The following is a 21,659-nucleotide window of genomic DNA, read 5'->3' as shown; positions in this document are numbered from 1 at the left end:
TAAAAGCATCGAGAGTTGACTCATAGTTCAAAGTTAAAATATTTTACTTTATTTATCTAAATGAAATAAAAATTAATTAGATATCTGTATTTATATATTGAATTTGTATTTGTATACTATTTATATTTAAGCATGAAGAAAATATATAAAACCCATGCCGTGGCAACTGAATATATAACATATGCAGGATACCAACGAGTGCTGCAGATATGTCCTCTACATAAGTAGGTATGAGATAGGTATGTCCTCTAAATTTTGTTTAATCTTCGTTCATGTTTATTATCTGGTGGTGTTGTTGGCAGAGAGGCGAGGACATTCTGATGCCGAGCGTACAGTACGTGAGTGGCCATTGAATGTTTAATCATCCTTTTACCGATGGTACCTGGTGCATAGCAAAGCTCACAGGCAGTTAAATCAGTTTACATTCCACTACAATACCCTACGTAGCAATGGTTCTTCTTTCAGATGATGAACCTTCAGTGAACATAGAAAGTGCTGATCAAAGTGCATTTGCTACTCTATTCATGCGTGAACCGAGTAATATATTGGTGCCATGCTAGCTCAAAATGTAAAAATGTAGACGCATTCAGTAGAACAGTGCTTAAAGCACTTATCTAAAGAATACAGCATTAGTAATATAGAATACCTCAGCAACATAAGGAAACTTTACGTAACAGCCAAGCTTGATAAACTTGATACGGCGTGCGCTGAAAATATATTGTATAAGGAGGAGGAGAAGAAGAAAGAACACACGACAGTACATAGCACGCACAACTAAGGGTTTAGTTTCATGAAAGATACAATATACCCCGGCTGCCAAAAAGTAGCAGAAAAAAAAACAGAAAGAAAAGAAGCATCCACTTTGAAATAAGCGCGTTGTTCAAAATTTGACGTTATCCCTGCATACGGCTTGATTATAGCGGGGCTTTAAGTGGACGGTAGCCTACGCTATCGCGTCATGCCCTTAAAGGCAGAGCTTACGTGTTCCAAATGTGTAGGTGCAATAAACGCCTTTACAAGTGCCAAATAAAACGTCGGTGAACTTTGATGCCTTCAACAGAACGCTTGTTCAAGCGTTCAGCAGAATGCTGGTTCAACGAAACGCGCTCCAAGAGACGGCGCCGCCATCTACGCCGCTGCCGTCGCTGTGTAAAACTGCGAAACAGGGGTCGTAGCAACTGGGGTGTGTATATCTCCCCAGGCCAGCGTTGAAACTGCGTTGGACATTCTGGCTACCGGAATCCCTAGCCGAACTGAAAATTAGTTGGTTGTCATGACGGGGGACTTTACTAAAGACAAGAACTCGCCTTCGCTCAAGCTGCAGAGGAGCGGTTTCTACTCGAGTTGAGCCAGCACCAACCTCTAACCACCACACATTGGGGAAGCAGTTTAGACTTGGCTTTAGACAGAGCCTCGGCAGATAAAGAGCACGTCGTCAGCAAAGTGGAAACCAAGTCCACTACTTTACTGATCATCGCAGCGTCATCACTGGTATAAAAAATAAAAGACTAGTCGTTATCTTAACAGTTTGTCTTGTGTATACAATAGAGCTAAACCAAACGCTTAACCACAAGCGTAGTCATGCAGACGTTGCTTTCGCAATTTAACTAGAGTTAACCAGAGCTAAACCACAGCCAACGTTTTTCTACTGAGTGGTGGAAAGACTTAAGAGGAGAACAGGTGATAACTTGGCTACAAGCGGACTGCAGTATTTTCCATTTACTTGAAGATAGCTTGCCTACCAATAAAAAATCCCCAGATGGCCACTTATACCAATGCAGATAGTTTTAACAAATATAGTGTCTGTATTAACGTTGGTAATGAATGCATGTATTAATGTTGAACGTTTTTCTGTGATCCGTGTCGGCCTGGTGATCATATTTAATAGGCCAAATTTAGTAAGGTTAACCCTCAGGATTATTTTTTTTTTTTAAGAGTTAGTACAAGCATGTTTACTTTCATGTGTTCATCCAAAGATCAGCAATTTGTGCTCCTTAACATATTCGAAAAGTTCCTCTAGGGAGGTCAACAATCGACCAAAACTGCCAAATGACGGTGTTTACACAAAACAAATTATCAAGATGACTTAAATGGACCTCTTCAAAACCAAGAGTGAGAGCACAAAACTGATCTTGAATATAACACAGAAGTTTATGTTTTATCAGCGTAGAAACACTACCGCATCATTTGTCCTGGCGATTGCGATCGAAACATTTATAACCCCAGGCAGGCAGAATTCAGCGGTTTCTAGTTCATATCAAGCTTCAGTAGACATACGTTACGTGAAAGACACTCCAAAAACGTCTAGCATAGCATGCTTTCCACTTTCCTCATTTCATAGGGATCGGACGTCCTGAAATGAAACGAAAAAAAAAAAAGATAGGGGAGACGTTTCCTTTTCTAATTCCTGATTTCCATGCGGAAGGAACTCATGCCGATCGCAAACAGGCTGCATAAGCTCCAATATTTTAAGCAATCTTGAATAGCTGATCCTTACTAGTGATAGGAATAACTGTTGACCTTTGAGTTCGGCAAACACAGATGCTGCCATCCTTGGCCTAGGCGTATTTCCATCCTCGTACCTTTTTTTGCGCCAATTACAGCACTTAAAAGGCGCTTCATTGGCAGACATAGGTTCTCTTTACAAGTTTTCTCGTGTGCTTGTAACTATAACTCACGACTGTTAGCCTGTGCTTTCATGCCTTTCCCAAGAAGGTGCATGCCCTGAGCTCTTTCAGTAAAGAACCAAGTGATACTAGGGCAGGTAGAATTGCCGGCGGTCTGAACCCGATGGCAAGCATCAATGTCGGTGTCATTCAGAGACATGTTGATTATTTTACCCAACTTTTTGTTCATGCAAACCTTCACCGTGAAGAATAGGACGATGGCGTGCACAACAGATACCCCAGCAGAAGGGCCTCCCTCATGCCTTCTGTACAGGAGGAAGCTTGCGACTGAAGAGGAAGCTTGGGCATGAGGTCTGCCACAACTCCGGCCCTTGAAATAAAGCAAAGGACAGTCGGTAGACTTGCTCTAGGGGCACGCGGATCCACTGCTAACGAGGCATTTGAGGGTTATAAGGGATGGTCGATGGTCGATGTTCGAAGCGCGAGAAGCGCACAGTAAGGTGCAGTATAAAGAATATTTCAGGGAAATGTATGAGAATCACTGGGCAGGCAATATTTATTTATTTATTTATTTATTTATTTATTTATTTATTTATTTATTTATTTATTTATTTATTTATTTATTTATTTCCTCAAAGGTCTCGGTTGAGACATTACATGAGGGAGTGGACGGTATCTGGCAAACAATGGTAAAAAATGTTAAGATGAAAGGTTGGCGACGCTCCGCTTGAATTCTAGTGGGTTGATGATAATGGCAACTTCGGTGGACAGGTCATTCCAGTATCGTGCAGTACGCTGAAAAAATGACTGCTGAAATGTCACAGTATGGGCTTGTAGGGGATACACTGCGTTACTGTGGCTGAACCGGGCGATGCGGTGGGCTCTTTTTATGTAGGGGTTATCAAGAGGCAAAGAATGGAAAAATTTGTGAAAAAGGTTAAGACGTGCTATCTTTTTGTTGATCGATTCACTGGTCACTGACCATGGTCAATTTTAAAACAAATGACGTTTCGGGAGCGCTACGGCTCCCTTGTTCACAATGAAACGTCATTTGTTTTAAAATTGACCATGGTCAGTGACCAGTGTATCGATCAACAAACCATGATTCCTGACCAGACGGTATGCCGTCGAACCCTCGACTACACGTGCTATCTTACGGCGCGAGGCTAGGGGTGGCAAGTTGATTCGAGCTTTTAGTGCTGAGATGCTTGAGTGGTAGGAATAATTTGATAGAATGAATCGTGTTGCGCGGTTCTGAACCAATTCGAGGGCGTTAGTAAGATTAACGTGGTGCGGATCAAAAATAGCGTTAGCATACTCAAGCTTAGGATGCACAAAGGTTTGAAAAGCAAGCTGTTTAATCGGGGGAGGAGCGAGTGAAAGGTTACGGCGTAAATAACCTAGAGCACAATTAGCAGAATTTATTATGTGATTAATATGACAGGTCCAAGTTAGGTCACGCGAGATATGCACACCAAGATATTTGAATGATTCGGATGTTCCAATCTGCAGGTTATTAATATTATAATTAGGCGCTACGTAATTACGACGACGGTGAATGGACATTAACACGGTTTTAGAAATATTTAATGACATGAGCCATGTTTTACACCAGTCCTGTATGCGAATAAGGTCAGTTTGTAATGCGAGATGGGCGGTGGAGTTAGTAATGCTTCGGTAAACGACACAGTCATCGGCAAAGAGTCGGATATGAGAAGAAATGTTACACGGTAGGTCATTAATATATATCAAGAAAAGGAGGGGCCCGAGTACCGTTCCTTGAGGTACCCCTGAGAGCACAGGTGTTAAGGATGAAGAGTGTGAATTGGCATATACGAACTTCTGACGGTTAGATAAAAACCCTCGAATCCAGTTCAGGACACATAGATGAATATTAAGGCGCGATAACTTTAGTAAGAGACGACCATGGGGAACCTTATCGAACGCTTTTTCGAAGTCTAAAAACACTGCATCAGTCGGGATATTACGATCAAGGTTTAAATGTAAGTCGTGCAGGAAGAGTGCCAGTTGGGTGTCACAGGAATGATTCTTGCGAAAACCATGCTGGCTTGAGTGAAAAAAATGAACGGACGATAGGAAGGTAGCAATATGCGAGTATAAAACATGCTCCATTATTTTTCAAGAAACGCTTGTTATGGAAATCGGGCGGTAGTTACTCGGCGATGATCGGCTTCCTTTCTTGAAGACCGGGATGACCTTGCCCACCTGCCAGTCGCGTGGAATCGAACCGGTGTTCAGGGACTCCTGGAATATGAGCGATAAGTACAGGCTACACGTATGTTTAGTATTTTTTAGCACTTTGGCGTTGATACCGTCCACTCCAGTAGATGACGAGTTCTTCAGTGACTCAATTACCTTGACTATGCCGACGGGATGAAATGTGATATTTTGCATAAGCGGGTGCGTAAAATATGGTGGATCTGGAAGATTGTCAAGGGGTTCATTAGTAAAGACCGAACTGAATACTGTGTTAAGAACATCTGCAACCTCAGTGTCGGGAATAGGAGATTCAGAGCTACTGTTAAGTGAAATCGCATTACATTGATTAGGGCTAATGGTTTTCCAAAACCGTTTTGGGTTAGTCTGCAGCATAGATGGTAAAGTCGTAGAAAGAAACTTCCGTTTAGTCTGAGCGGTGCACCGCTACAATATTTTCGGGAAATTGTAGCGGTGCAATATTGTACGACATGGAGGAGGAGAACTAGACAGGTTTCAAACAGATACAAATTTCATAAAGAAGAAGACTATAGAAGAACCGCCTTGAAACAAACAATACGAGCCTCAGAAAATATTCATTGGTAAACGAGAACGCTGAACAAACCGACGATGAAGCTTTATAGGGCGGCTAATACCAAAATTCAAAGGGAAACATTTTTGACAATACGAAAGGTAGTGGCTTATATTCGAGGCTAGGGCTGGGTGCTTGAGGACAAAATGCTACAGGCACATGTCCGACAGCGTAAATGACATTTGCTGCTTTATGCAAATCAGGCAAAAGATTAAACATATAGTTGAAGAATGTCAGGCACTCCAATCACCAGTACGCGACTACGACGCAGGGATTCGAGAAGCGCTGAGATTTCGGAATAGTCATGGCATGCTAAATTATGAAACTGTTGAAGCGAGCAAGAGGCTACTTGAAAATTGACGGGAAAAGTCAAGAGAGTAGTTTCAGAATGCGCAGAACAAATAGTCATTTAATTAAAAATATTGAGCACTCAACGCAGTGCGAGCTAGGTGACATTTTTCACCACTCCATTAAAAAGAAGATACTAATAATTATCTATTTAAGCGTAGAAATCGGGAGTCGCGGCGATGTATATCGCACGAGCGAGCTTTGGCCTTCATGCACGTAGGTGGTGCAACTTTTTCTGCTGAAAATATGTCATCTCCTCCATTACATCAGTGGTTACTGTGTTAAAGACTTTTGAGAGTTTTAGCCATCACTTTTCTAATAATTTATTTTATCACATTTACCACTCACTCTTCGGTTATTTTAGTCGGCAATCTTCGCTGTCGACATGCTCACCACAGCAGCACTGCCGTGCAAAACCTTGCCTCCCCACGCCGCTGTTATCACGTGTGTGCTTCACCCTCGGAAAAGTCCCATCTGCCTCACCAGTTGCCTGCACGCTCGTCCTGCCCCACGGCAAACCCGGACACATGCCAATCGTGTATACCTAGAGCTGATGTGCTCTTATACTTTACAATGTGATTGACGTTGCACCAAAAGCGCAAGCCAGCGTATCGATTCACCGAGATGATGAAGAGGTGGCGGCAAGCACGTGCTTCGGCAGAGGCTTCAAACGGACACCGGACAGTTATCGTCAACATGGATCGCCGAATGCTTTCGTACGAGAAGACAGGAAGCACTCCAACTTTGGTCAGGCTCGTAAGGCCCCTCAATCTCCTTATGTCCTCATGTCATAAAGATGCGGCTGCACTGATGTAGATAGCGTGCTTGTCAGCGTTCCTACCCATAGGCGAACTTGTGCTCATCGACTTAGCAAACAAAACGGGGAAGCATGCAATAAGCGCCAAAATACCAGGAACGCTCGCCTTCAATGTGGTGCAATTCGTAAACTATAAAGACAGAGAATATTTGCGGTCCGATTCGGAGCCTGCTTTGTCCGTCAAAATTCATGCACGATCGACATGCGTCATTATGAGGATAATGACGTCATTATGAGGATAATCCTCATAATTTTGCAGCGTATTGTGTAAAATGAGAAAAGCGGCGTCTTTCTATTTTTGCCTTAAAACATGAGGACTCCATCACATACAACGAGTGTAACTAGCTGGCACCAGCGGCTCACAAATTTCTGGCTGACATTCTTTCTCCTCACGCGCCAGCATTTTTGGCAACCACTGAGAAATTACCTTTGACACTATACATCAACGCATCATGAATGATGCTAGAAAATGAATCACCCATAATATTCCAAACTCATGGCCATAACGTGTTTTTCTCAAATCTTTCAGCACGTCGAGCTGAACGGAATCATCTTCAATTCACCCAATACCGCGTTTAGTGAAGGTTGAGGCTGCTTTGTCAAAAAAGAAAAAAGTCGATTTTTATATTTTCCAACTTTTGTGACAGAGTATTTTATTGCGTTTCAAAACAAAAATATTAGCTTCGGTATTCGCTTGTTCATAAATTGTTTATAGTTGTATTTTGTGAAGTCAAGCGGAAAGGAGAGAGGTTTTGGAGGCTTTATGTCAATATTCATGTGAAACACTTCAGCCTTCAATTTTTAAAGCACTTTTGTAGCTTTCAGAAATTAAATTACAGTTTCGTATTCGTGGTGACAAAAATTATTTTTATCACCCTATTTCCCACTCATGCCTCGAGAGAAGCAGCTCATTTTCATTGGCTTCCCCTCCATCTTCTGCAAAAAAAAAATCTTGGATGTTTATTTAACCATTTCTAAGAAGCTATAATGCCTAAACTGACAATTTTTCAGGTATTCAATGGGTTAGTTTAGATAAGCTGGATAAAATTAGTAGCATATGATAGCTTGCATTTTTATTACGAAAATAGGTACCAATAGGTGGCATCCATTGCACCTGAATGAAAACTATAATGAATATATTTCTCTCTTAGAGCAAATAATACTAGTTGTGGCTGTAAAACAATAGTTTTTACTCTCATACAAGATTTCTGGACTCTGAATAATGTACATTACAAGATATAGAACAACAATAAGGAAAGCAAACGAAAATACACAATGAAAACCGAAGGCTAATTAATTTCCTAGACATAACTTTTATTACGGCTACTAAAAGTCGTTTTCATCATCTCCCTACTTTAGACCAATAGATCCGCAACTTCACTTGTTGGTGAGAAAGTGCTTCATGGCCACGCAATACATCTCAGCCTGTAGACACGTGCACAAATCAGAACGAAAAAACACTAGGAGCGGTCAATCGAATTCCTGTTTGTGAAATAAGATAGCATTTCTCTTTCTTTCATCAACCTATTTCAGTTCTGGTTCTATTGCAAATGCAATCCTGTCGTCTTTCACTCGCATACCTTACAATACGCTATTATATTGCAACGCTGACCCTATTCCAACTGCTATTCTAATCTTGTTCCATTTCTATTAGTAATTGGTTTTTTGCTATTTTTCTGGGTCATTAATGATCGTATTCATTTGTGCTGAGTCATTACCATTCCGGCCTCTTCCTCGTTTTCTCTAAAATAGGAAAGATAATTTTCTTTCTCCACCGGTCAAACGCGACAGGTAGTGACAGGTAAACCTTGTTACACTCCACCTGCTATGATTGACCGGTGGAAGTTTCACACACACGATAACGCGACCGTCGATGCCAGGCAGATTTCGTCTTCATAGGACTCAGTGTTATCACATTAAAAGTGACGGCGCAACCGAATTCAAAGAAGGAACGGCAGGGCAACTACCCTCCAAATGTACAAGCAACCTCTCCACCCTACACTCTCTTCCACCTTCAACTTCTGACCTCGTAACAGCACAGCAGGTGGCTACGTATTCCTTCTTTTCTTGAACCCCTATGCCCGTCATTTCGCCTGTGGTCAAAGCCACACAACTGCTAGTGAAATTTCTCGCCTATACTCGCAGCGATATTCTTAGCCCCTCGCATCAGCTCGAAGCACACCGGGTGATAGGCGAGCCTTAGCAAGACAAAGTTGTCGCGATTCTTTATTCCGGTGAGTTTCTGGCCATTTGCGCGTAAATGAAGTCGAGGAACGGTGCTACCCTGGTGAACACAGTTGGCATGTTAGGCAGGGCACAGTACACCGAGTGGGACACCACACCTGCCAAAAACCAGGTGCGATCGTCGAAGGTGCACTGCAGAGGGCCTCCGGAGTCACCCTGCAACAAAGGTGAAGTAAAAGGTGAAAGGACATGCAGTACAGCTGTACTAAAAATGTTCCGAAACTGATTTGTTCATCTATGTGAGATAGCCCTAGCCCTTGCAAGCTATCGTGATTAGCTTAAGGACGACCTGCAAGGAACAAAGAGCCAGCTAATAAGGCGCGAACATGCGTACTCAAAGAGAAAAGAAGCTATTTGGGTGGCTATTTTACATAAAAGCGCTCCCACCACCACTGAAGTCAGACGAAATCTGGCGCCTTTTTATGGAAAAGATATATGTATGGGGTGCATTTAAGCTTCAACTTTAATGGTACGAAGAGAGATCGTTGGCTACCACTCAACATTTAAATCCCCGCTTTCATCAAGCCGTATGAACGTGCCCACGTGGCCTATAGAGCTAAAAGTGTGTGGCTCACAGTGCAAGGATTCTGGCAGGCTGATTCCGATATCACCTTCCTACATGAAAGGGGAGGTCTGAGTTGACAGCTCCTGCCAAAAGTAATGTCAAGCAACCCTCTCTCCAGTTATTGCTCGGCCATGTCAGCTGCCAGCAACCGCCTTCCAACTACGAGCTCGTGAGCTTTCGCTCACAACGCCGACGCCGGAGTTTGAAATCATAAAAAGATGGGATCTTATTATATCAACGAAACTGAACTTTTTAGGCATATCGAATATGGCTTGCGTGAGAGGGACGGCAGAAAACCCAGAGGGACCTGTATAAGAGAGTACTTGTCCCTAATCCGGCTCATTCAGGCCTGCATGACTCAGCTGATAAATTTAACGTGGCACTTAAACATTCTATTAAAAGGTGAAAGCATCTACCCGCAGCAAACGCTGTGATTTCCTGCAACTGCCTTCACGCGGCAGCTTTTCATTACCCAGTGCTCTAAAGCAGATGGCTGACTGCAGTGTGAACGTGACATGTGCACTGAAGAAGTTTGGAAATAGATACCCTCCGTGTTGATGCAATCCATGAGAATGCGTTCGCACTCTTTTGTGTCACCAGTCGAGCGCTGTGCAGAAATTGAATAAAGCAGGTCGAGTGTGCACCAGCAAGTCAGAGATGTCTGGACGCACGTTCCAAGACGACAAGAGAAGGTTGAGCAACCTTGACTTATTTCGCGAAATAAAGTCGCCGCGATCGCCTATGTAGGTCGAGAACCGCTTCGATGTTCGAGCTGAGATATCGAAACTGCCCTGGCCAGGATTTTATCTAGCTATGAGATTTGGAGTCAGATTGAAATAGCACTGAAACGCTTGCCTCATTCTCCACCCCAACGCTGGAAGTTGCAGCACTCGCTCGGGGTCCTGCAGGAGTTGAGGCAGCCCTGCTTTTACTGCTGATCAGGTGTGATTGAACGCCTGCATGCGCGAAGCGCAGGTCTGGAACGCCTCTACGGCACAGGCTCGATTACTGTGGATGTCGAGGTCAACGGGTGGGGCAACTAAGCTGCATGTCTGGTTTGATTTGGTTACTGGCATTTAACGTCCCAAAGCGAATCAGGCTGTGAGAGACGCCGTAGTGGAGGGCTCCGGAAATTTAGACCACCTTGGGTTCTTTAACGGGCGTTTGCTTTTTACTTGCATCGAAAATCGGCAAACGCGGTCGAGATTCGATCCCACATCCATGGGCACAGTAGTCGAGCGCCCTAACCACTGCACCACCACGGCAGGGGCCTTACATACCTGCACGCCTCCCAGCAGTTCAGGTAAGGATTGAAGCGATGCCCAAAACTGCCACTATCAAGTCCTTAAGGTCACAATAGTTCCAGGCTTCTTCGTGATTAGCCGGAAGAACACTTATTGTCATGGAGGCGTTTAAAAACAAGAACTTTTCTGAATCCGGCTACCCTTAGCCAATGGTACCCAGAGAAACTATCAGATAGATGTAGACTAGGTCGGGATATGGCAGATCTTATACATATGGTACGGATTTGTCCAGAAATTCAACATATAGAGAAATAAATACAAAAGCGAAGAATTTTGGGAGACTAATGTTAAGCTCAAATCTTGAAATTCCGTTATGTTTAATCCGAATGGCCGAACACGCCTCCTGGGTCAAAGCGGATCGGCTGATTCTTATTCTGTTGGAAAATAAAGTTTCAACATCACCATCCATTATAGTTTTCTATTTCATAACCTGATTATTGATGAAAGTACATAATCCTATATTTTCGTGCAAAGACATTTCGAAGCACAAAGTAATTTTGATCACAAGGAGGTTGCTCATGCGTAGTGCTGTTATTGCGAATTTTGGCTATGAATATTTTTAAATATACAGAGAAGAGATAAGAAAAAATATTTGAATGGCTTCAAATATTTTTGCTTATAACGTATTGCTTGCGTATTGGCTTATAACGGCTTTCTCAGTGCGACATCCTTATTCTTCAAAATTTCTAAAATTTTTCACACTTCACGGAAATGAAGTGTTGTAATTAACTTATCACCTTTAATGTGTTAACTACAAAACAATCTGCGCCCTGAAACAAGCACACGCTGCATTCTATGCATACTTAGGCACGAAATGTTTTTCGCTCGCGTTGAACGTCGAAATAAAACCGGGAGCCAACGATTCTCCTTCATACTGATTTGCCTTCATCCGGGTCTGGAAACGTGGACATCCGGGCACCTGACGAGATCTAACGAGACAAGTTCGCTCTCTCAGGCATCTACTATTTCCCCAAAGATGGCGTCACGACGTCACACACTCTAAACACACTCGTGAGTAGAATGCCGACCGACGCCGGCGGTCGAGGCGGGAGCCGCTTTAAGAACGATCGCACACTTGTATCTGAGTCTGCCGCTGTGTTGCTTGATCGACTCACACTGCTTCTCTCCTTAGAAGAAAACTGTACAGACGCTCGGGCAGCACTCGAACGCGCTGCTTCTCCCACGTTCTCGTCAGGCCAGCGTCACTTCGTAGCCCCGTATGCATCTGCATGGTTCTGCATTTCGCTGCCGCCATCGAACTGCACAGATCTAGCAATTTAGCCTAATAAAAAGAGAGGTAGCAAGCGTTTTGCGAAAATAAATCGATTTGCGAGTTACGCACCATGACAGAAGATTGCGCGCCTCTGCCGACACTGACATGATTATGCGGTCTCTCACGAAGGTGACATGACCGCCACGGACCGCAATTGCCTGCCTAAGACCGCCCAGTTGCAAGCCATCGCTTCGACGCGACAAGAAAAACCTCGCGACAACTACTCAGCGTTGGGAGTTGGGAGAAGAAAAGTTCGTGATGCAGTGTGCTTTGTGATGTGCTCTAGAACCATTGCAAGATCGTGGCTATAGTACTGTTACAACCTAGTTTTCTATGCCCGTAACTATTTCATGTTTACATATATTTTGGCATACAGGAGAGGCAGTAATTTCTTTTACTAAAGAGTCAAACATTTATGGATAGTTCACTGAAAATTAGAGATATTTCCGCGACAGCCTCGCTTCGATGGAGGCAAAAAGCAAGGAATCTGTGCAGTGGTGTACGATGTCAGTCCACGTTAAACAATCCCATTGTTACGTAGTGATCAGCCGAAGGTCGAGACGTGATGATTAGATGACAATGAACAGATTTTATAGATGTTGTCCTAGCGCCAGTCCTCCAGCCCGCGCCACTTTCAGCTTCGTCTTCTTCCAGTCTACCATACGAATTGAAGTTAACGATCATCCTCACCGCAAACTAGAAGGCACTGCCGATGAGACGGAATGATGATTCGGAGTCGGACAGATAGGTAGAACAGAGATGACAAGGTGGTGACTGGCTGGTCATAAGTCTCCAAATCCACCGATTGCCTGAAGCTAACGGCCTGCAGGCCACGTATTGCCAAACCATATCCCGTAGGACCACTCAAGCAGATGACGGTATCAGCGAGTTAAACGGCGATTGTTGCTGAAAGGTGTCTCTGAACGCAACCTAAACGTAACATACACTTGAAGGCACGAAAGGATTACGGTGACGGTAATTGCATAGCGTAACAGTTGTCATACCATCACCTCGTGGCTCTGTTCACGACTGGTTTTTCGGCTATTAAGAATCAAAAGCATAACATAATGCAGCCGAAAGAGGAACACACCCCAGGAAAGTTGTAATTTATTTTAATATTGTGAAATGTAAAAAACAAAGTTAAGAAAAAATTGCACTCAGGGGGCTTTAACAGAGATTTTGAATGCAGAGATAAGTAGATAAGTAGATAGCAGGCTCCGAAGCTCCGGTACCTGGATGATGCGAATTTAGCCCACACCTCCGACAAACGTCTAATGGCGACCAGCCGAAGGTAGCGACATGGTAATTAGATGATTACGAAATGTCTTTAAAACAGCAAGATATCAAATACAGCCTGAAAACAAGACAGATCGAGTTTCGTCTCCAATGCGTGCCACTTTCTTTAAGGGGAAAGCCACATCTTTCCCGATACGAGAAACGCCAAAGGCGCTTGTTTTGCTTCAGTGATAATGGATTGCACTATAATGGATTGCGTATCTGAAATTTTCAAACACTCGCACTCCCTAATTAGCACCATCACAATGAACATTCATTCATGTGCCTATAAAGCTATTCAAACTTTCTTCTTTGGCGTACGTGAAAGTCGGTCAGCCTTAGCTTTTCATTACAGTCTTTTTGTGGACCGGGAAGATTAAAACGAAATGATGTGCTCTTATGTGTCGTTCAGAAGCAACAAGTTAAAACCTGCACTGTAGAGGATTAATAAGAGTTGCTTACGCTGCAGGAGGACTTCTTCCCCTCGACGTAACCGGCGCAGAACATGGCAGTAGTTATTTTGTTGTAATTCCTATAGGCATGTGCGCACTTCTTGTGTTCCCACACGGGTAGCATGACTTCCATCAGAACATCCGAGTGACGGCCCCCTGCGAGACACCTAAAGGTAAAGCATTCGCTCTGTGTTCGTTGCGTGGATTCGGAAACACTAGCGGTCATCGATGTTCCTCATAGTTACAATATTATTAACGAAGAAAGAGTGCTACGTATACGGACCCATGTCGATAGCCTGCATGAGCCAGACCTTGGTCATGGCTGATAAACTTCGAAGTCAAGATGGGACAAGAAAGAGCAAACAGAAAGACGAGCGCACAGTTCCAACTTCTGGTGCATTCTGTATTTTTGGAATAGTTATAATGTAGAGCGCCTAAGGATACAGGACCCTAATTAAAGACTTTTTTACTCTTGTACCACTGGGATAAGCCGGAAGGGACAGGAGCCGCCTCCTTCGAATGCTCGGCTCCGAGTTGGCTAGGAGCTTGAAGAATAAAGGGCCTTTATTTCGGGTCCTGTCTTCCAATACGGCGCTCTGCAGTAAACTACAAGCACCACAAAGCAACTCACCGTCACGTGCAAATAAATACTTAGTTAACGTTACCCCAAATGAGTTCAATACGAACGTTCTGTTAATTTCATCTGTGCATACCTCTGTTTAGTGTTAAGGCCAAGAATGTTTACCGAGGGATAGTCTACTATATATTTTAATGTTGGGTTCCATTTTTACGTGCAACCTGGCAACGTAATTTATTTTTAAATTTTCCTCCTTTGCGCGACTTTTTTTTTTTTTTTGCATTAAACAATTCTTCAGGGTATACTTGGAAACTTTTGACGAAAGACTCTTCGTTTTGAGATAATCTTGTTTTTCGCACGAGACTGCATTACGTGGCTTCGCATATGAGATAGGGTAGGGCAAGATCGGCATCCAGCCTTCTAGGACTATTGGATCCCCAGTTAGACCCTCCACCCCTAAGCCACGCAGGCACGTTAGTATGGTTTAGTTAAGGCTGGGATTTATATCTATGGCGTGTGGTCTGACACATTATGTATCATCTTACGAGAGTACGCTGATCAGTACATACGAAATGATAGATGCACAAAGAAAATGACTACTGATGAAGCGAGTAGCAAAATGAATGTACGCGAACGCAAATATACAAACGAGGAACGCGAACGAGGATAATGCAAATATGCGCTGGGATTAGAGACAAGCTTTTGCAACTATAGCCAAACTTGGCATGAAATCGCAGCACATGATTAATTTACCTTGCGTTACTTTCTGGAAACAATGTTTGACATCGCTAGAAAATTACTCTTCTGTCGCTTTATATTTAGTATTCTAATAACCGGAAAAACTCTGACTTACTAAACCTTCACATATGTCAGGGTTCAATTATCATTCCTTGTTTTTTAAGCTCCGGCCAAAAACGTGCGTTGCATGCATGTCCAAATGTCATCCCAATTCCTAGTGCGCACGGATTATTCGCAAATCATTCACCACTCGAAACATTTGCCAGAATAAGTGATGGGGATACATATAAGTGGTTCCAGATGCTGTTCTGAATTCTCTATCTTCCTTCACAATTGGGACCAGCTAATATAATTACAACGTAGAACCACTCAGTCGATATCGTCGACCCTAAACCCTGAATGCTCATTGGAGGGTCAAATTCTAAAGTTAAAGCTCAGCTACTTTGGTCATCTGATGAGAAGAGAGGAGTCGCTGGAGAAACATTTGATGTTGGGAAAGGTTGAGGGTCACCGGAGAAGGGGTAGGCAGCGAACGCGATGGTTAGATGGCATCCTCGAGGCGCTGCAGATGAAGTTATGTGACGTTAGGAAGATAGTGAGAGACCGGAAATCGTGGCGTGATATGGTCCATAGGGTCACGAAGAGTCGCACACGACTGAACGACTGAACTGAACAGAACCACTCAGCTTTGTAAAAACCAGGCCTACCCTCTTGGTGGTCTTCCGCGTGCTATGGCAAGCTATAGCCCGCGGAAAGGATTTTAAATCTGAATTTTGGTTATAATGAAATGCGCCATAGCGGAATCATGTGAATAAATTTGAACCCCTGTGGGGTTCGCGATGTCAACGTGCGCTGACATCGCATGACAGACGGGCGGTACAGCACAAAGCGTGGATCATAAATCAAAAGACTCATGCATAAACCCGCGGTGTTACTGATACGATCCCAGTTTACATAGTAATGCTTACGGAGGTACAAATTGCCGTTCGGTTGTCGGTCATGATTGCCGTCCGCAAGCAGCAGCGCAGGCTTCCATCCCTAAGGGTTGCAGAGAGCTTCCGTCTCCACTAAAGTTGGTGTTCTAAGAGTTCAAGAAAAATTTCACCCTTTTCAACTATATTTAATATGAAGCAGCAAGCTATCGCTCCCGCCGGAGAAAAAGAACCGCTGGTGACAAGACACTTCTCACAACGCCAGAACTTTCTTTTGCTGCGGCGATTGAGGTAGTCAGTGCTGCTATCGGTAAACACACAGCGACAAACGCGGTATAAAGAAGCCAGCCGCAGTTGGGCAACGCCTTTTTCACTGTTGTTGGCTACCCTTTCCTGCACTCGAATGGACGTGATTAAGTACTTCTTTACGCTATACATTTACGCTGCTTTAGAAGATGGAGGTGCCACTCACTGAACTGGGTTTCCCCCCAGCCGGTGGCCATGCATCGAGCCTGCGAGAAATTCATGCCTGGCTCCGGCAGGCAGACGGGCTTCAGGTTGGCGTTGGCTCCCTCGAGGTCCAAGGGTTCTGTCAGCCGCACCAGGGCGATGTCGTTGCGAAAGGTCTGGATGTCGAACTTCTTGTGGGTGATCATCTGCGTATGCGACACAGTTCGACAAAACAAGTTGTTCGGATGTGGTTCTTTAACAACAGCGCTACCAGACATGAGGCACGGAAGGAGAGAGGGCACACACTGCACTCTTTCTCTCTCTGCTCTTCCGTGTCTCTTCTCTTATATAGCTGTTTTGAAAGGACCATGAATTAACATCAACCATATCATTTGGTCGTTCTTCTTGAGTTTGTTGGGAAAGTTGGTAACGGTCGTCCGTAAGTAAAGCTCAACAGATGGGACAGGAGTAAAATGATGAAACACAACTCTGACTTGCGAAATCAGAAAATTCTGAAAAACTCTGAAAATTCTAGCTCCCAACTACAACGCTTTCCTAGTATCATAATCATCCTGTCACTTCAAAACAACAACGCTGTAATTATGCATTATCGAGTACCTACCATTATAATGCTCATCTCGACAATTCATAATTATTTCCTTTCCGGTATTCTCCAGGCTTCCACCCTATGGTTTCTACCATGGTCTTCCTTAGAATTGCTTGCGACTGGTTATATGACATAGATTACATATTGTCAGCACTTTCGCCAGTAATTGGCATTTTGCGTAAACACAAACATTTCAATCCAGCAGCTGTTACCCCTATATAATATAAATTATTATTCCATACTTGTTGGGTGTTGAGTCATAGCACCCAATATGCGAAAGCTGAGTAGACTACAGAGAAATGTAATCTGAGTTATAACAAGTTGTACAAGGTATTCGTAAAGATTGCTTATATACGTGACAAAAACGCATAATTACAATATTGCCCTAGATTAATTAGGGCAGATAAACAAAAATGCGGTGACAAATTTACGGCAATTAGCTGCTAATGATTCTTCAACTCACTGCACATAAAAATTTGGAAAGTGTGAAATATTATTTATTTATTTATTTACTAATTTATTTATTTATTCATTTATTCATTTATTTATACAGTAGCATTATTGCAGGGAGGGGGGGAGGGGGAATCGGAGGAAAGCATATGCTTTAATAGTTCATATGTCAAAACAAAGCAAAATAGCTAATCACAGTTGTTAAAAGCAAGACAATAACAAAATAAGCAACATCGATGAGTCACCTCGTCGGCAATGGTCTTCGGGGCGGTGCTGTTCAAGAGTTCTCCACACAGTAAATGGACAGGGTACACTACGACATGAAACGCAATGTCAACGAAAAGAAGTGAACGAAGTGGAATCATGTGCATCTACGGCAAATTGTGTGAAAAAAAACGACAAACTCGAAAGACGTTTTAAATTTGCCAATGCTTTTGGCAAGCCTATTCCAGTGTGCCTGAGTAAGCGGAAAAAATGAGCTCAGTAAACACCAGTTCGATAGCGCGTTTCAGCTCGTGATCACATTTATAAATAACATGGAAAGGCAAAGTGTACGAGTTTTGTTTCTTTCTGTAGAATAAATTACGAAGTGTAAGCAGAAGGCGTATTTCTTTCCTCTTTAACTGAAATATTTGTCCATTAAAGAGCAACTGCATTATTTTTTGCGTCAACACGGTGTTATTCAAGGATGCAAATCTTTCTTTTTTTGTTTCACCATCACTACCATAATACATATTACCACCCGTGATGAATCACAAACTGTAATATGCCGAAATTCCGCAGCCTTCAGCAATGCCTTGCGATGCGCTACATGATGCCGCCAAACAACGCTTTCGCTACCGTTGTTCTTACTTTTCCAAATCAATCATTTATTATGAGAATCGTGGCGGTACCGTCCTTGAAATCATCATGCGCCCCCAACTGGCAGTGTACGGTACAGAGAGGCATAAAAGTTGTGGCAGTTTTATACGCTACTTGCACCACTGTACAATATTCTAGCGCCAAAATATTCCGCATAAGTTTACCATAAGTTTGAAAATTCGTTACCTCGAAACTCAACGAATCCTGAAACTGGAGCAACTTCTCTTTAGCACAGACCACTGACAAATGAATACCAGGCAGCTCAAAGACACCTTAATTTTAAACAATGTACACGCTTACCTCATTACAATTAATTTGTTAGGGTGTTTCATGTATGCTTTGTTTACAGCGATGGTGTTTCTTGTTGTGTGAAGCATTCATCACTCATTAATGCACTTGCTTTTTCATGCTCAGTTTGAATGCTTTGTCTTATGTAACATTAGAGAGATTTAGCATACCGTGATCCGCGATCCGCCACCGTGACACTCTACCGCTCGTGGGCGGGGCGTTAGAGCTGATTGGTTCCGATGCGCCAGGTCAATGTGCCGACATCAAGTATGTGGCGCCATCCATCGGCATCAAAGTGATCTGGGCATGCGCAATGGAACGAGCGGTGGCGGTCCACGGTAGCGGATCGCGGATCACGGTGTGCTAAATCTCTCTATTAGCAAAATGCGGTTGCCTGACCGGTCGTCAAACTTCCCGACAATTGGCGCTCTGGAAAGGATATGGGCGCAAGCCGGCGAGCACACCCGGCCCAAGCAAGCATCCGTACTAAACGCCAGTAGTGTGAGCGAAACTACTGAGTCGAGTCACGGCTGTCAGGTTCGCCTCAGAGGTCAACTGAACTAAACTGATTTCGGTACTTTGTATTATGTTATCGTTCACATTGTTTTGCACTTGGCCTCTCGCTTAGGATAAGCAGTTCTATTTCTGTTGACTTCCTTTGACGATAGGCATGCTAAAGTATGTTATGCTTCGAAAAGAAATTATTGATAAGTATGAACATCAGCTTTTTCAAGAAAACAGTTATAGTATGTATACGGGTCTGTAGCTATTTACTTCGTTTCTGTCGCTCCCGTTAAAATTTTTTCATAAAGAAATTCATTAACTGCTCTAAGAAACACTTACTGGTGGCTAAACAGAAACATTTTTTTTTTATCGTTATGATCACTTTGGTGAAGACGTAAATGCAAAAAAATACCGACGATTACGTTACTTCCTAATCCGAAGTTTGAGCGCAGCAACTAAGCTGTTTCACCTTTTCGATAAATTGAGGCAAAGAAATCGAGCAACACATGTATGCGCTATCACAGAATTTTTTTTTTTCACACGTATTCCTTTAACAAAGACTCCACTAACAGTTCTTGACAGTCATGAAGGAAGCTTTGTGGTCGGAGAAATAGACTGATATATGTTCGACTTGGTAGACCAATGCTTGATTCTCAAAGACGAGATCTATACAAGTGCCTCGCGAGGTTGTCACAGCCGTGGGACGCGTTACGAGCGAGAGGAACGGGATGTTCTCCCGCATAAGTGTGAAGAAATTCCTGTTTGTCTTTATTTCAACATTAGTCCCCCACTACTAACATCAGTGTCGGCTCGGGCGGTGCACATATACAGATCCGCCGCCACCGATCTGGCTCTCTGATTGCCACCGCACAGGGGTTGCATTGGAGGAGGAGCGAAGAAAGGAATTAAGTTCGAGCCGGCGCTTTGACAACCGGAGACTCACAGGAAGAGGGGGGAGGGGGGCGGCGTGTATACACAGCGGCAAACGATGGGGGCAGAAGCGCGCGCAGCAAGCGGACAACGCGATAAAGGGAGGAGGGAAGAGATAGCAGCGACTGACTGATGCTGCTGACGCAGATAGTGAGTCAACCCCAGCTGCGGAGTTGGTTTCAGGGACAACGCCGCCGATGCCGACGCAAACAATATGATACCCTCGCTTCCGCAGCGCCAAGAACCAGGTCTAGCCGTGGGAAGGTGGTCACGTATTCGTCGACGTGCCGGGGCCTACGTGAAATAACCGGCGCGTCGGCAACTGAAGAGCACCCTATCCGCCACACAGGAACAGGGGGAGACCCTCCCCTCCTCTTTCTGCATGGCGGCGACGGTGTTCTATGCAGTCACGTTATCTTGACTCTCTAGCGGCGTCAACGGCATCCAGCGGTATCAGTCGGTCGCTGCTAGCGCTGGGGGGATGAAAGGGAGGCGGAGCTGGTTACGAGGCCGACGACGACGCCGACGCCGACGCGAAACCCAGGAACGGACGCCGAAGAGCTGCGCTCTAAAAAATAGGGTGCTGTAGGCAGTAGCCACGTGTAGTGGCTAGGCCGGTCAGCATGAACGCGTTGCTGCGTGCTTGCGCGACGCTCGCTGTAGCTGGCACGTGTATAGTGCGGGGGTTAGACCCGGAAGGTGGGTCAGTCGCCTTAGTTGCAGGCCGGTAGTTCTTGGACTCCGGCGGCATCTTCGGCCAGTCGAACAATTTCTCATTGGGCTTTTGGGTCTGAGCTTCGCAGAAGGTTCTCCTAGGTGTCTTTAGTTATATTTTTAGCCCTACCTGGTGACTTCGCACATTCCCATATTATTTGATCTAGAGATCCCCTTTCCTTACATAATGAACATAGGTCTGATCGTATTTCTGGCCATATATGGTTGACAAGACCTGGGTTCGGGTATGTATTTGTCTGTAGCTTTCTCCATGCTACTGCTTCCTCTTTGCCTAACGTGGGGTCTGGTGGTGGTAGGACCCTCCTGCTCAGTCTGTAGTGCATTGTTATTTCGCTATAGTTAATCAGGTCCTCTTGTTTGCCTTGCTCCGGTGGCACTCCTCCAGCCCGGTGTGTGAGATCTCGGGCTAGTTTGTGTGCCGCCTCGTTTCCGGGCACGCCTGCGTGGGCTGGCGTCCAAACAAGGGTGACGTCTCTTTCTATTCGCTTTTGATCGAGGATTCTACCCGCGATCTTTGCTATTACTCCAGCGGTGTAGCTCCTGATTTCGCTTTTGCTATCACTGACTATGTGTGTATTTTGCCTCGGTCTGAGCAAGAGCCAGTGTTATTGCAGCCTCTTCCGCTGTCTGTATCGATTTTGTTTTTATAGACACTGCTGTAACCATTTCTCGCTTGCCATTGAGTACGACTGCATTCATTTTTCCTTTGCCGCTGTATATGCAGCGTCTAAATATGCAATTCTACCTGAATTTTCCGTTTCGAATCTCCGTGTCTGTGTTTCGGCGGCCCTTTTCTCTCGTCTTGCTTATTATATTCAGGGTGCATGTTCTTTGGTAATGGGGAGATATGGATCCGTTTCCGGACCTTCACAC

At 44.1% G+C, this 21,659-nt stretch overlaps 1 protein-coding gene across 1 annotated transcript in view; it reads right to left on the bottom strand.

Moving 5' to 3' along the window:
* Positions 1-7,907: 7,907 nt before the first annotated feature.
* LOC146185166 (transmembrane protease serine 2-like) overlaps positions 7,908-21,659 on the bottom strand; it is a 55,438-nt gene continuing 41,686 nt past the window's right edge. Inside the window, exons 4-6 of the mRNA XM_084605484.1 lie at positions 16,434-16,617; positions 13,725-13,870; positions 7,908-9,001 (exon numbers count right to left, since the gene is read on the bottom strand). Coding sequence (XP_084461610.1) covers positions 8,828-9,001; positions 13,725-13,870; positions 16,434-16,617 — 504 coding nt within the window. The 3' untranslated portion in view covers positions 7,908-8,827. The remainder of the gene's footprint in view (positions 9,002-13,724; positions 13,871-16,433; positions 16,618-21,659) is intronic.

This window comes from Amblyomma maculatum, chromosome 6 (genome assembly GCF_055883805.1).
Source record: "Amblyomma maculatum isolate TAMU_Amacu chromosome 6, ASM5588380v1, whole genome shotgun sequence".
Taxonomy (NCBI): Eukaryota; Metazoa; Arthropoda; class Arachnida; order Ixodida; family Ixodidae; genus Amblyomma; species Amblyomma maculatum.
Note: the sequence above shows the minus strand (reverse complement) of the source record. Positions and strands in the feature narration are given on the sequence as shown.